The 16,449-nt window shown below is 37.3% G+C and overlaps 1 protein-coding gene across 1 annotated transcript in view; it reads right to left on the bottom strand.

Annotated features, from left to right (window-relative positions):
- Positions 1–2,245: 2,245 nt before the first annotated feature.
- The window catches only part of TWSG1 (twisted gastrulation BMP signaling modulator 1), a 73,294-nt gene continuing 59,090 nt past the window's right edge, over positions 2,246–16,449 (bottom strand). The window contains exons 4-5 of the mRNA XM_025886789.2: positions 8,022–8,288; positions 2,246–5,309 (exon numbers count right to left, since the gene is read on the bottom strand). Coding sequence (XP_025742574.1) covers positions 5,128–5,309; positions 8,022–8,288 — 449 coding nt within the window. The 3' untranslated portion in view covers positions 2,246–5,127. The remainder of the gene's footprint in view (positions 5,310–8,021; positions 8,289–16,449) is intronic.

Below are 16,449 nucleotides of genomic sequence, written 5' to 3'. Positions count from 1 at the left end.
GAGACAGGCGGAGACGACAGTAAGGTTGCCCGTGGAGGAGGGTGAGAGAAGGAAACGCCATTCTGCCACATGTCATAGTTCTTTTCTTAACTTTTTAAAGATATTTCTTTATTTCTTTATGAGAGGTAGGGAGAGAGAGGGTGAGTCAGCACTAGTGGGGGGAGGGGCAGAGAGAGAGGGAGAGAGAGAATCTTAAGCAGACTCTCAGCTGAGCGTGGAGCCCGATGTAGGGCTCCATCTCCCTACCCTGAGATCATGACCTGAGCTGCAATCAAGAGTCGGATACTTAACTGCTTAAGCCACCCAGGCGCCCCTCATTATTTTCTTTAAATCAAGTAAAATCTGATGCAGAGCCCTATCACATCCAATACCTGCCAAGAGCAAGGCTCTGTTACCTACCCTGGATCTCAGAATCCTTGAGGCAAGTCTGAGGGCCCTAGACAATGAGGGCTGGGATGCTAATACCCGAAAGTTGGAACCCCTAGAAAGAGGCAAGTTCAGACTTTGGAGCCAGGCACTTGAGGGCACATTGAGGCCTGGGGCACAGTCCCTATGGTCTGGGAGACCTGGGCCTCTTCTCGTCTTCTGGCAAATGCACTCAATTCGGCACTGCCCCCATCCCCAGAGAAGCCCCTGAAGCAGGTGAAACTGCTGGAAAACAAAAGGCAGGTTGTCTGCTTTGCTCCTACTTCCTACTAGGTAACCCGAGCCCTCTGAGGCAAAGGAGCACAAAGGCCTTGCAATTTGCTGGGAACTGGAACTGTGGTTAGGGCAGTCATTACCTGCACATGTATTCTAGAATGACCACTATGGCTGCAGCATGATGTGCATTAGGGGGGCTAACAGTGCAACCATTTTTGCCACAAAGGAATTTCAGTGGTGACTGTCTAAATTCAGTGGCTAACTTCAATCAACTGAGGGCATTTCTGACATCCTCAACCATGACGGATCCTCGCTTTTCCAGTTCCGCACTTTTCCAGGCTCCTTTCTGGGTCACAGCACCCCTCTAGGAGGGCAGAACTCTTCTCTCTTTGCTTTTGCACTGAGAATTCTCACCTCAAAAGCTGTACCTTGGAGTTGTTGCTGACTCCATCCTTCAAGCAGAGACTTCAAAATAAAAAGATGTAAAATCAATTTTTTAATTGGTTAGGTAAAATATAAGAGGCCTAAGAATCATAACTCATAACACCTACAAGCTAATGGAGTTAGCTGCCAGCTTAAGGAACTCAAAACCCACCAGGTGTGGGTGCTGGGTGGGGCTCGCCATACCACAGCCTGCCCGCCTGCTGATTTCCCTAGCTGAGATGCTCCCTCCCAACCCTGCATCTCCAGATTGACCCTCTGCCTCTCCGTGCCACGTGGCTCACTGCCACTGGACGCCTGTAGCAAAAGAACAACTTTCCTCATCAAATGTACAGTTAAGATTGATTGATTGATTGATTGATTTGACAGAGAGATCATAAGTAGGCCTGGCGGCAGGCAGAGGCAGACAGAGAAGCAGGCTCTCCGCTGAGCAGGGCAGTCCTTTTTTTTTTTTTTAAAGATTTTATTTATTTGTCAGAGAGAGACACAGCGAGAGAGGGAACACAAGCAGAGGGAGAAGCAGGCTTCCCGCAGAGCAGGGAGCCCGATTCAGGGGCTCGATCCCAGGACCCTGGGATCATAACCTGAGCTGAAGGCAGACAATTAAGGACTGAGCCACCCAGGCGCCCCATGGGCAGTCCTTCTTGAAATGAATTCTACCCCCCAAATTCCTTAGATCTCTCGTTCCATTAAGTCACTCAGGCTGGCAGCCTGTCCTCTTGAATTCTTCCCTCTCTAAATCCTCCTGTCCACTAGGCTTTCAGAACGTAGATTCTGTGAAATAACACAGATTCTACCGTAAGGGGATAGCCTATGGCTCTCAATTCTAACAACATAACCCTGTGAGACTCACTGTGGGAGAGCGAGGAGTGATTTTCCTACCTTGACCTTCCTATAACTCCTTCCAACCATCAGATAGTTCTCCTGAGGCTCGCAGAACAAGGAGAATGTTAAGTATTTCATTTCAAAGTTTCCCCCTTATTGGAATAAAGCACTTGAAAAAGCAGAGAGCAAACTGCTTAAAGAGCCTTTGTTTCAACACAACCCACAGGGACATCCAGAGAGAAGGGGACATGGTTCCTTTAAACTATAACTTCACTAGACAGAAGTGTCAAACTTATTCTGGTGTTACTATGCTGAAGTTAACAAAAAGCATGACACACTCATTTCAATTTTTTATTAAAATACTCTTTTGCTTATAGGGACAACCAAAGAAAAAATACATAATTCTGTATGTTGTAGATCATGTGAAATACAATTAACATAGACTCTGGGGAATGTAAAATAGATTTTTAAAATCTTCAAAGAAGCTTTTGCAAAAACAAACTTTAAATATGTGGCTTATTTATATTTACCTCATTTTTCAGAAGTCTGAGTTTCTTTTCTCTATTTTGATGCTACTCTGCTTTATAAGTAATTGTTCCAATATTCTAATATCTTACCAATTTTGTTTTCTGAATCTTTAGAAATAGTTTTTTTTAAATGAAAGCCTCTCTTTATAGCATTCTATGTAAACAAAGACTTGCTTTATTTGAATTATCATTTGATTTGGTGCCACTATTTTGAGTACAATTTCTGTAATAATTTGATGCTAATTGGGGTGGGGAGGGACAAAAAACTAATTAGGAGGAAAGAACTTTTTATATATGGCTTATATAATACCTACTATTTCAGTTCTTTTTATCTAGTTATAAAAAAGTTAACAACATAATTTTTCATTTAAAAAAAGAAAGAATTTTTACCAGAGCTTCAATATAGAAGTGAATTGTACTTAGAATAGTAATAAAAGGTCTAAATTTTAGCGGGGCTACTGATTTCTCAAATGTTATATTTTTAATTTGGAAAACATTGTTATTCAAAATCTGAAATACATTATAAACTGGAAATGGAAACTTTTAGGTGAACTCTGTCTTTCAACCCCATCATAAACCACAAAAACTAAGTAAAATTGAATATAAAATTTACCATTACATTTGGGGTAATTTCTATTGGGAGAAAAAGATATAAGGAAAACCAGATCAAAAACAACATGGTTCAAGAAATTACCCTCCCAGAATAGGGGCAAAAGAGATATTACATTTGAAAATTTAGTAACGAGAGCCTAATCAAGGTGATAAATGCAGTTAAAAAACATTTGTTGACATATTTAAGGCAACATTAAGCAGGCTGTCAATAAACAAAAAACGATTTCTTTATTCATAGGTATGAAATTACTTTGAAGAATAGCAAAGTGGAAATGAAGAAGCTGGATGCAGATTCTTTTAAAACTTTCTCTTTTTTAAGTTTAAAAGGTTTTAAGAAAACCTTTAGCTTTATAGGCATTAATGAGGAAGGGGAGCTAAAATGTTTTCAAGGCACTTTTAAACAGAGGCATTCTAGATAAAAGGAAGAAAAAGATATCCCAATGTTTTCCTATTTTAAAAATACATACAAGAGCTAAATTTTAGCCTTTTTTTTGAAAAGCCAAAAGTTTTTGAAAAGGCTAAAGTACCTTGAGTATTCATTAGAGTTGTCTGAAAGAACAGAAAAGGTATTAAGGCTTTAGATTTTATGACAGTTAATCATGATATTACATATGATCTTGTAACTACTATTCATATAATGAATACAAAGTTTCTAAGAGCATTAGCTATTTTTATGTACTAAAATATTTAGACATATAAAAGATATTTCTACAAGTTACTTGTAATTCATAATGTACTGAAGAAATTAATAATTTTGTAAAATTAAGAGTCTCTGTAATATAAATATTTATGTTTTAGATTCATGCTTGAAGACTGGGATTTTATTATGATGAAGGGTACATAGTATTTAAGTTTATCATTACTGAAACATGTAAAACAGAACAGTCTACAGTTAACATCATCTTGAACAGATCTCTTTTTCATTTCATAATCTTAACCTCCCACTGTAGGATTATATTTGTTTAATAAGAACATTCAATCCAGACAGAAACCTAAAGGAAAGATTACAATATAATAAAATAATTAATGTAAATAGTTTTAGGTTTGTTTCCCATAAAAATTGCTAGCACTTTCAACCCTCCCTGCTCATACCCATTAAGTTTCTTCTTTATCCCCTATCACTCATCATTGGGGAACATGGCTCTGCCCATGCTAAGGCTGAGTGGGCTCGTTCTCTCTACCCAGCAGCATGCCTTGCCATCTCTGTACAACGGGACAAGCCATTTCCCTAGTGCTCTAAGTAGCGTCTGATTTGGCAGGCATTTCCCATTCCTAGTGCTCTTTAAGCTGGTACCTTAAGTCAGAGAAATGCTTTAACTTTCTCATTATTTACTTAGCAGAATATTTAAGGCAGTGATATAGGTGTGCCTTGAAATTCTTGTTCAAAATTCTTTTATCACTACCTACATCAGTCCTTTGGGCAAGGGGGTGTAAGAGAAGGAGAAACTTTCCCCAAAGTTCTGTCAACATGTGTATTACAGGATGGATTCTACTGTATAAAAGTTTTAAACTGTAAAACGTATTAAGCATTTACTTTCTAAAACCAACATTACAAGGTTTGAAATTAAGCTTTTAATGGTGATTTTTATGTGAGTTCTCAGGGTGATATATTTGAATATCTAGATAAAGGAGATAAATGAGTCAAGGCACAGTGAATGAAGTCTAGCGTACAACTGGAAAAACTCAAGTGTCCCAGTAGTAGTAAATGAAGAAATCGTAACTTACATTAACATGCTCTAACACTTTCAAAACCAAAGGATTTTGGAATGCTAGAAAAAAATGACATCAGGCTTTATGTCAGAGACCTCAGATCTTTCAAGGAATTCTCTGTGTATTTGCTTCTCATACGACCAAAGTTGTAAATGTATATGGGGAAGGGGCTTATTGCCAGTGGGCTATAAAATCAACCAGAGCAGTTATAATTTAACACATTACTGCATTTGTCATACTTCAACTCAGTCCAAATTCTTTATATCTTCTTAACCTGCTGGCATTCTGGTACAACCAGTAGACCTCACCAAATAGCTTTTTATATCTTTCTTCTTGACTAAATTGCTTTGGTTTGCATTCTTCTCCTTCTTTAAAACATGCAGTTCATACATTTGACAGTTTTACTACCATAGTCGATGCACTCTGGACCAATGCACTCACAGCAGGCGTTATGGAACCAGCGATATTTGGATGCTCCCATGGACTCACAGGATATTTTACACTGATGTATGGACATGCAGTCATCAAAATAAACCACAGTACACATGTGTTCTGAAAAATAAAAAATTAAGAGCTCAGAGCAAGAAAGAGGTAAAGCAGGAAATGCTTTAATACCTGGCTGATATTAATAGTTATTCTTAGTTCCCTTACTGCTATTCTGCATAGGACAATGGATGAGGTGTAGGAAAAAAGATCACATATGTTAATTATATTGAGAAGGAAGTCAGAGTCCCCCACTCCAGCTGAAGAAGGTAAAGGGGCTTCCTTAGATTCTAGACTTTGATCTCAAAGTTAAGGTTACTGGGCTTAACATTTGATATGCTTCAGAGCTGTGACTTTTAAATTGGGGATTTCTGATAAGATTTCCTTAGAGGAGAGAATTCTCCAGCTAAAAGAAGTTTGAAAAATAATGATCTAGGGGCACATGGGTGGCTCAGTAGGTTGAACATCCAACTCTTGACTTTGGCTCGTGAGATTGAGCTCCACAGTCCGGCTCCATGCTAGACATGGAGCCTGCTTAAGATTCTCTCTCTCTCTCTCTCAAAAAAAAAAAAAAAAAGATTCTTTCTCTCCTTCTTCCTTTGCCCCTCACCCTTTTCACTCCCTCTCTAAAAAAAAAAAAAAAAAAAAAATCCTGTTCTAAAGTTATACTGAGAATTTACAATAAAATAAAGCAAACAATTCAAATGATGCAAAGTGGTTAGCAACACGTGGCACAATTCAGCACTGGCTATTAAAAAATACTCTTATTATCAGTAGCGATTTCTAGTCTTGCTTTTCAACACAACTATTTTTGATTGTTTCAATTTTCAGTTCTCCTGGTAGTTAATGCCACCTGATGACCGTGGTAGGAGAATAAGGTACATGAAATAAATAAAAAACAATAAAAACCATTAATTGAGAGTGTATGATTAAAGTCTGTTATTTTACAGAGCCATTTACAGAACTGATAAATCACCAGGGGTGTGAATAGTAAGGAAAGGATTAATGGAAAAATCTGGACTTGTATTAGGAAGAAGAATTAAAAGCAAAGTTACCAGGTAACAAAATAAGGAAACTCACAAGGACATCAGTGTAGTGTGCATGGGGAATGGAGTGGAGGCAAGCCCACTGCAGTGAATGGTTAGCATCAGGAGACAACAGAACCACTACTGAATATCAGGTCAAAACGGAAAACAGGGAGGCCAGTATAGCAAGAGACCAGGCAGACTAGGGATTGGCAGTGAGCAGGACAGGGGAGCTTTGAATCTCAGGTGATTACCAACTTCCTTTCATTTATTTATTCAACAAGTATTTACTGAACACCTACTATGGAATAATAGCCATTAGGACTCAAAGAGTAACCAGAGAATCCAAGGAACTAAGTAGAAAATGGTAGACCTAGAAGTTAAAAACAGACAACAAATCGAAAAATAAATATGGGGAGAAGGCAATTATAGGAATAGGAGGCAGTTTATTCCACCTGGGAGCAAGGGGTACCTAGAGAAGATGTCAAAGAGGAAAAATTTTAACTCTGTCTTGAAAGATAGTTGGTATTTCCAGGAAACTTGGCTGCCTGGTAATTATTTCATTAAATTAAATAATATTTGAACAAAATTTATGAATTATTTAATATCTATTATGTAGATTATATTTTAATGGGGAACATGGTAGCAAAATATCTGAATAAGGCACACTCCATATATTTCTGATCTTTTCCAAAATCTAGAATTTGTCTTTTAAGGTAGTTTAACAAAAAACCCCAATAAGAAGTCTTAATCTGAGTATCATTAACAAATGTTGTTTTGCTTTTACTACTGATGTCCAAAGTTCATACTATTTCACATAGGCAGGACTGTAATAGAGGGCACAACAAAAAGCCAAATAAAAAAAGTATAGGGGCGCCTGGGTGGCTCAGTTAAGCGTCTGCCTTTGGCTCAGGTCATGATCCCAAGATGCTAGGATCAAGCCCCACGTCAGGCTCCCTGTTCAGTGGGGAGTCTGCTTCTCTCTCTCTCCCTCAGCCCCTGCTCATGCTCTCTCTCTCACTTGCTCTCTCTCAAATAAAATCTTTAAAAAAAGAGTACAAATTATACTATTTATGTATAATTCATCTCATATTTTAAGAAATAACTGCAATTTTCATAATTGCCTTATTTTTCCACAGTAAAATTGTGCAGAGGCTTTTACTTGAAAATATCAAAGACTTTATAAAAGTTACATACCCTGTACATTCCAAAATTAAGGAATGACTCATTCTCACTGATAAGCATTCTTTAATATGCTTCTCAAAGTTATATAAGCCATTCTTCCATTTAGTTCCCCTTCTGACCAAGAGTACTGGAGTTAGTTTATACCTGAAAATTAGATATCTGTAATATCAAGTTGCCCATAAAGAAATTTAACTGATGACCTTGGCATCCTTTGTACTGCCAGTGCTATTACAAAAACGTGACTTCCTGGGACTGTCTGAATGTTATCTGACAGTGAGCAATACCATATTAAGCAAGCAGCACTGCTGCTATCTTATGGAAAGAACAATTAAAGCCTAACACAAATAAACATCAAAATTAGAACCAGGTTATCTACCTTCCAACACAATCTCTATCACTGAGTGGTGATAATATGCTTGACATACCTCCTTATCTACTTAAAGACTGGGGTTATTAAAGTCCATAATTTACTTAAAACTAGATAAACTCAAAGCCAAAAACTGCTCTAAAACGTAATAGAAGCACACAGCAAGTGAGAGGGCAAGATAGAAAGTCAACTGTGGGTAGTTACCTTTGTCACTGGAATAAGGTGCGTGAACATTATTGCTAGGAACAGACACATTTTGATGGTGTGGCTGGTTCACAGTTTCTAAAAATGAAACCAGATTCTCATGATGTGAGAGTTCTTCTGCAACAGGGAAGGAAACGATGTTCCAGTTCAACTGAGTGTCTCCTTCTGTGAGTGCCCGGAAGAGAGAAGGGATTGGCTCATGAAGCTCTTCCACGGTGCTCTTTGAGGTTGGAGGTGTGTCACTATAGTTTCGAGGATTACACATACCTAGGGAAGGAGGAACAAAGAAAATAAAAGTTAATTTTTCTCACTGACTGGAATACCATGCAATATTGTTAGTTAATGCCTTGAGATCAAAGCTCCAACATATTAAAATTAATTTGCTTCCAACATTATATGTAGATATTTTCCTAACTTTTTTGGCTGAGGGGCCCTAGAAGTGATGACACCCCTGTAGCATCGAGCACATCAAGTGCCCAGAGGTTGTTTTCTAAATACCTATCCTTTGCTAAGAGGAACCAGAGCTATATGGAGAAAAGACTGATTCCAGGGCTGGGCCAGGGAAAGTACAAAATGACCCTGGGATACTGTCTATGCCTAAAAGTAAGGAAATGCTCAGTGAATGAGGGGATGTATCCAAAAAACACAGGAAGCAACGAGAAGGGGCTCCCACTGGCCAAAGAGACAATTTTAATATCAAAATAAATAATGATAATAATGGATTACCCCCTATAAATAAGAATTAATGAATCTTTATGTTATCAATAAATGAATAAATAAATGAAGGCAAAGCTCCTCCTTTTAGTAGAGTATCCAACTGATAAATGTAGAAGGAATGAAGGAAATAGAAAATTACCAGCTGGCAACTATCATAGAGGTGTTTGATTCAGATGGGAGTTGTCAATGGATGCCAAAGCTGGTGGGTGGAGGTTAGATGAGGAACATATTAAAATACTCTTGGAAAACTCTCTACAAAATACTAACCAATTACAAAAAGGTTAAAGGTGACTTTAATGTAGAAAATCTGGTAGATGCCAATGTGATCAGGAAATCAAATCAATAATATGACCAGTGATGCAACAGGTTGATATGTATCACTTCATGTAATGCATAACTTCATTTCAGTGCTGTTGTTGCCAAGAATGTCTGATTTAAGTATGGTTATCAGTCAACATCAGGTGGATCAAGGTTTAGGGTCATCCTACATAATGTAAAGTCTGTACTCAATGAAACTGTCAAGGGAAAGACCACAGTACTGTTTCAAATTGAATGAGTCTGATCAGACATGACAACTAAATGCATCACATATTCTGGACAGGAACCTGGATCAGAAAAGATATCACAAGAGATACTGCTGAGACAGTTGGCGAAATATGAATGAGGTTTGTGGATTGGGTGGCAGTGTCGTAAAAATGTTGGCTTCCTTACTTGGAGGGTGCATGCCAGTTATGTAGGAGAATGTTCTCATTGGAAAATACAGACTGGAACATTTAGGAGTGATGGGCTATCATGTATAAAGCTTGATTTCTTAAGGTTCAAAAAAGGATGAATGATCATGCATGTTTGGGGGGCGTGTCTGAAGGGAGAGGAAGCAGTAATGAACAACGGAACAAATTCATTAAAATGTTAGTAACTGGGGAATCTAGGTGAGGGGATATAGGAGTCTTTCCCCTTCTGGCAGATTTTCTCTACATTTGAAAATTATTTCAAAATGAAAAAATAATCTTAAAAAGGGAAAATGGCAGAAGAAAATTAGGGATAGTGACGATAGAGAACTCTTTCGGGGTGTTTTGCTGAGGAGAGCTGAGAGGAGAGAGCTGAGAAAATGCTTAATCAGCCCCAATCTTCGGGCTATTCCAGCTGATGTTATGTGGAGCAGAAGGGAGCTACCCAGAACACAGGTTCATGAGCTAATTAAATGATTATTACTGTTTTAAGCCACTATGTTTTGGGGTATAATGTTTAGTAGCAATAATAACTGGAAAGGAGCCCTCTGGATTTCCTTTTGTGAATGATACTTTTAAAAATTAAATTATACTTCATTTTGGTTTAGTATTTATTAGGCCTAATATGGAGTTTTTCTTTTTCCTCAGACTAAAATTTTGAAAAGTTAAACCAAATTTATAAATTCTGACATTTTATAAATTTAGGCAGAAGGAAAAATCACCTCATGTTTTCCACATGACACTTTATTACTTTAAGGAACATGGCAAGAGCTGAGGATAAGGTTGTGCAGACTCTTCATAAAATCTTTCATTACATATGAACTTTAACGATTTTGACTGTGAAACAGAATCATGAATTAAAGGGTCAAATCTGACTCCTTTATTCACAAAAGAGGAAGTAGGCCCAGATAAATTAAATGATTTGTCCACTGTTATATAATCTAGGATTAGAGCCAAGCTTATGATTCAGTCTGATTTAATATGTGCTGCTCATTTTAATAACCACATTCTATAAATAATCATTAAATGGTGGCACTGAAAAGTGAATAATACTTAGAATATGTGAATTATACAAATATACATAATATATTCTTCTGCCAGACTTTATAATGAATGAAAATTAGTAATCTGAGACGAAAAAGCAAACAACGGAGTTCAACAAGAGAGCTAAACTCAACATCTACTGAGACTTTAAAGGAACTTCATGGCTAATTACCAGAGATTACATTACAAAAAGTTTTGAGGGGAGAGTTTTGTGCATTTAACAAACTTACGCCAAAAACATTTGTAATTTAAATCTGAATACACTGCACTAAAATCAGTAAGCATGAAGTAAATGTTTGCTATTTAATATTTTTCCATGGCATTGTTTTAAAGCTTTCATCTATCGTTCTCTTTTCAACTAGGATCACGTCCAGAGAGAGCACCAGAGACTCTTCTTGGGCAATGCGGATTTTGACCCTCTCTCTCTTGCCTGAAGCACTCTTCAATTCTGCATTCTTTCAAACATGGTGAGTTATGAAATCTGATCTTCCAATGATATGTGGGATTTCTCCTGCAGAGATATCTCCTTCAGAAAAAGCAACCTTCTGAAATTTCTGGAAATTCTTCAGTTGTCTATATTCATTATGTACAGTGGATCAATTTCTGGGTAGAGAGTTACTAACCACTCACAGTTTAAAACAATTAGTAAAACTTTTCTGGGAAGCATCTATCATCCTCCTGAAGTTTATCATTGCTAGCTTTTCTTTAGTTGACTACAGAGATTATTTCTGGAGCTCTCATTTCTTTCCAGGATCATTTTCTTGAGGGAGTTGGTTACTTTGTGGCATGCTGTCACTACACTGAAATTTAAAAACTAATTATACTAAAATTTTAAAGACACTGGCTCCGCACATGACAAAGAGTCCCCAAATCAGGAAACCAATGGCAACAACTGAAAAGGCAAGCATTTCAAATCCTTTAAGTGCATAGAACTTTGTTTTTCTAATGTGTACTTAATTCTTTCATATCTGACCTGTTGTCATACCTTTGAAAACTAAGGTTATGTTAAAGTAGACTTTACTTGATGAAAACCACATTTTAGGGTAGAAATTAAGACTAAGGGGAAAAAGGTATTACTTTCCTTAATGAAGGTGCATGGTTAAACAGCAACAACCAAGAGTCCAGAAAAATGTATAATAAAAAGAAAAATTCCTTTCCACTCCTTTCAACCCTAACTCCACTCTCCAGACACAGCCACTTTAAAAGTCTATTCTTAAGTTTGTCTGGTGGTTACCTCTATGAGAATTTAAATAAAAATGATTAATTTACCAAAAGCAGTAAAAACATCTTTAGATCTTATCTATTAATCCTCTTATATGAGAGATGAAATTAAAGTTCATTTATACTAACCCTCTCTCCTGTATTTCTAGTAATTGTATTATTCTAATACCATAATTTGTTTCTTTTGCGATCTTAAATATACTTAAACTTCTGATTTTTATTCCACATGTCTTAATTCCCTCATTTGCAGATAAGGATGCAGGTGTCTTTCCCACTTTCCACCCAACTTCTCCTAACTTATGTTGACAAACTTAATAACTATGTTCTGTTGCGTAAATACAATGAAAACTTCTTGTCTTACTATAAGCTGATTCTAAAAGTTGAAAACAAGCAAACAGCAGTTTACCTTAACATGACCCCATGAATATTGTTCACTGTAAAACAGAAAGTATGATAAGATTTCCTTGCCCAATGCCATATTAGCAGAGGAAAATATTTAATTTTAAGATAAAATGAACTTTTCCATGAACTCCATAAAATACTGAAAATCAGCTATTTCACATAGCATTAACCTATTGGTCTTCTTGCCAAAAAATATAAAACCTGAATCCATTCAAACTTTAACAGCTAGCTTCAAATTACTGGTAATACAGAAAGGCAGAGGAACAAGTTAAACGACAACCTCAAGGAAGTAAACAGTCAAATCCTGAATGTGGGATATTCTACAGGCAAAGTGTTTCTTCAATATGTCAAATGGCATGAGAAAACACAACAACACACAACCAGATACCATGCAAGGATCTTGTTTGGATCAATTTGAACATATCAAATATACAAATACATTTTTGAGACAAATGGAGAAACTTGATTATGAACTGGAATGTTAGATTATACCAAGAAATTATTGTTAATCTTATAGGTTTCCTAATGACATTATTATTAAAAAAGTAAATGTCTTTATTTTCTTTTAGAAATTGAAACTGAAGAATGCAGATGCATTATTTACTGTCTATAATTTGCTTTTAAATATTTATATGCCAAGTCAGAAAAAAGTGGATAGATGAAACAAATGTGGTGTACTTTTTTATAACTGTTGAATCCAGTGATGGGTATATAAGAATTCGCCATATTATTCTCTCTGCTTCTCTGTATATGTGAATACTTTCATAATAGCAAACCGTCATATTTAATTCCTAGGACTAACGTTTTCTTGTTGAACTTTTGTATTTTCTTGCTATTTCTATACTTGGAATTTTCTTGGAATGTGTGTGTGTGTGTACCACAAATAACAAGCTTATAACAAATCCTGAAAAATTATTCTGCTTCTCAGTTGTATGCTTGATACCCTATGGAACTCATTTTCTTCTCAGAGAGATACTTCTCAGGGCCCTCACTTACTGCTTCAGGCAGGCTAGTTGTCTCTTAAGCCTCTGTACTATTTATGTTTTTAATTTTCTGTATTTCATGATGTTTCGACATCTCATAAAAAGCTTTCTGGCTGGAGAGAGACTGCTTCCTGGGCTAGTCAATTCTAGGAGCCAGCAAAGGGCTCAGCCAGGAGCAGGCTCTGGATATGCAAACTGATCAGTCCTGAGCCACACCTCCTCCACCAGCCCAAGCAACCCAGGAGGCATGTGCCTAACCAAGCCAGGCCCAGTACTAAGCAACTAGAGACCACCTGCAGAGCCTAGAGCCCCTGGGAATGATTCAAACCAGCCAGACAAAAACTGCTTGCCCTGTCCTGCACTGACTTTCCTGTGGAAGCCTCACTGAAGATTCTGGCCCAGATTTTCCTCTTGCTCCTGTCTTTCTGTCACTTGACAAAAACCTGGTGCTGCTTCTGTGATCCTGCGTGGCATGCAGTGACCCCCTCTCTGAGACCTGTGATTTATAATGAACTTTGTTCCTTGAGCCTTTCCTATGCCTCCTCTGAGGCCACACCTGACTGACCACAGAACAGCCTTCAATGTAGTTATCATCTTATAACTGTCCTTAAATCAACTCCTGGTTAAAGCTATTTCATTCAACCCATGTTCTTCTCTTTCTTGGTCTTCTGCCTTATTATTCATACCAAATCTGGTGTGTGAGAAATAACTTCGAGTTCTTGCTGTCTAAAAATGTTTTTAATTTTACATTCACATCCTTGATCAATAATTTGTCAGTTCAAAGTAATTTTTCAACTGTGCACTTGAGGCATTGGTCAAATGACAGTGATGAGAAGTCTGATGGCAGTGTAATTCTTTTTTTTTTAACTCAGGTTTTTTTATTCATGATTTATTTTATTTTTATTTTTTTTAAGTAGGCTCCACACCCAACGTGGGGCTTGAACTCACAACCCTGAGATCAAGAGTCACATGCTCTACCAACTGAGCCAGCCAGATGCCCCAACAGTGTGATTCATATTCCTTGTACATAAACTCTATTGTTATTTCTGAGATCTTTCAGAGTATTATTTGACTTGGCAGTAGTAAGACTGTATGAGGCTGTGTCTAGATGTAGGTCTTTTCTCATTAATCTTGCTCAGCATTCTGTAGATTCTTCCAGTCTAAGGATGTGTGTTTTTTTCTCAGCTTTGGAAAGTTTTCTTCTATTATTTCTTTGACAAGTTCTTCCCTCTTATTTTTTATTCTTTCCCAGAGTATCAATTTTTCCTGTCATATTTTCCTTTTTAAAAAAAAACATTTTATTTATTTATTTGAGAGAGTGAGCAAGAGAGAGAACACAAGCAGAGGGAGCAGCAGAGAGAGGGAGAAGCAGGCTCCTTACTGAGCAGGGAGCCTGATGTGGGGTTCATTCCGAGGACCACAGGATCATGACCTTAGCTGAAGGCAGATGCTTAAATGGCTAAGCCACCCAGGTGCCCCTCTTGTCATTCTCCATCTGTCTGTTTGCTCTATATATCTATGACATTCCAGTATTATTTTTAACCTCTCTTAACTTACAACTTTTCTAATCAAAATTTAAATTTGCAAATGCTTTCTTTTTCTGTTTTTGACAATACAGATATATTTTCTCAAATTCCTCTAAAATATACCCATTACTTTTTTTTTAAAAGATTTTATTTATTTATTTGACAGAGCAAGAGCACAAGTAGGCAGAGCAGCAGGCAGAGGGAGAGGGAAAAGCAGGCTCTCAGCAGAACAGGGAGCCCAACGTGGGGCTCGATCCCAGGACCCTGGGATCATGACCTGAGCCGAAGGCAGATGCTTCACCGACTGAGCCACCCAGGTGCCCCAGCCATTAATTTTTTTAAAGATTTATTTCCTAAAAGACTTTAAATGACACACTGGACCAAATGGACTTCACAGACATATTCAGAACATTCCATCCCAAAGCAACAGAATACACATTCTTCTCTAGTGCCCATGGAACATTCTCCAGAATAGATCACATGCTAGGTCACAAATCAGGTCTCAACCGGTACCAAAAGATTGGGATCATTCCCTGCATATATTCAGACCACAATGCTTTGAAACTAGAACTCAATCACAAGAGGAAAGTCGCAAAGAACTCAAATACATGGAGGCTAAAGAGCATCCTACTAAAGAATGAATGGGTCAACCAGGAAATTAAAAAGAATTAAAAAAATTCATGGAAACAAATGAAAATGAAAACACAACTATTCAAAATCTTTGGGATACAGCAAAGGCAGCCCTAAGAGGAAAGTATATAGCAATACAAGCCTTTCTCAAGAAACAAGAAAGATCTCAAATACACAACCTAACCCTACACCTAAAGGAGCTAGAGAAAAAACAGCAAATAAAGCCTAAACCAAGTGGGAGAAGAGAAATAATAAAGATCAGAGCAGAAATCAATGAATTAGAAACCAAAGAACAGTAGAACAGATCAACGAAACTAGGAGCTGGTTCTTTGAAAGAATTAACAAGATTGATAAACCCCTGGCCAGACTTATCAAAAAGAAAAGAGAAAGGACCCAAATCAACAAAATCATGAATGAAAGAGGAGAGATCACAACCAACACCAAAGAAATACAAACAATTATAAGAACAACTATATGTCAGCAGATTAGATAATCTGGAAGAAATGGATGCATTCCTAGAGATGTATCAACTACCAAAACTAAACCAGGAAGAAATAGAAAACCTGAACAGACCTATAACCACTAAGGAAATTGAAGCAGTCATCAAAAATCTCCCAACAAACAAAAGCCCAGGGCCAGATGGCTTCCCAGGGGAATTCTACCAAACATTTAAAGAAGAACTAATACCTATTCTTCTGAAACTGTTCCAAAAAATAGAAATGGAAGGAAAACATCGAAACTCGTTTTATGAGGCCACCATTACCTTGATCCCCAAACCAGACAAAGACCCCATCAAAAAGGAGAATTACAGACCAATATCCTTGATGAACACGGATGCAAAAATTCTCACCAAAATACTAGCCAATAGGATCCAATAGTACATTAAAAGGATTATTCACCACGACCAAGTGGGATTTATCCCTGGGCTGCAAGGTTGCTTCAACATCCGCAAATCAATCAACGTGATACAATACATTAACAAAAGAACGAACAAGAATCATATGATCCTCTCAGTAGATGCAGAAAAAGCATTTGACAAAGTACAGCATCCTTTCTTGATCAAAACTCTTCAGACTGTAGGGATAGAGGGTACATACCTCAATAACATAAAAGCCATCTATGAAAAACCTACAGCGAATATCATTCTCAATGGGGAAAAACTGAGAACTTTCCCCCT

Source organism: Callorhinus ursinus, unplaced genomic scaffold (genome assembly GCF_003265705.2).
Source record: "Callorhinus ursinus isolate GAN/ISIS: 27379988/994484 unplaced genomic scaffold, GSC_fseal_2.0 scaffold11, whole genome shotgun sequence".
NCBI classification, from domain to species: Eukaryota; Metazoa; Chordata; class Mammalia; order Carnivora; family Otariidae; genus Callorhinus; species Callorhinus ursinus.
Note: the sequence above shows the minus strand (reverse complement) of the source record. Positions and strands in the feature narration are given on the sequence as shown.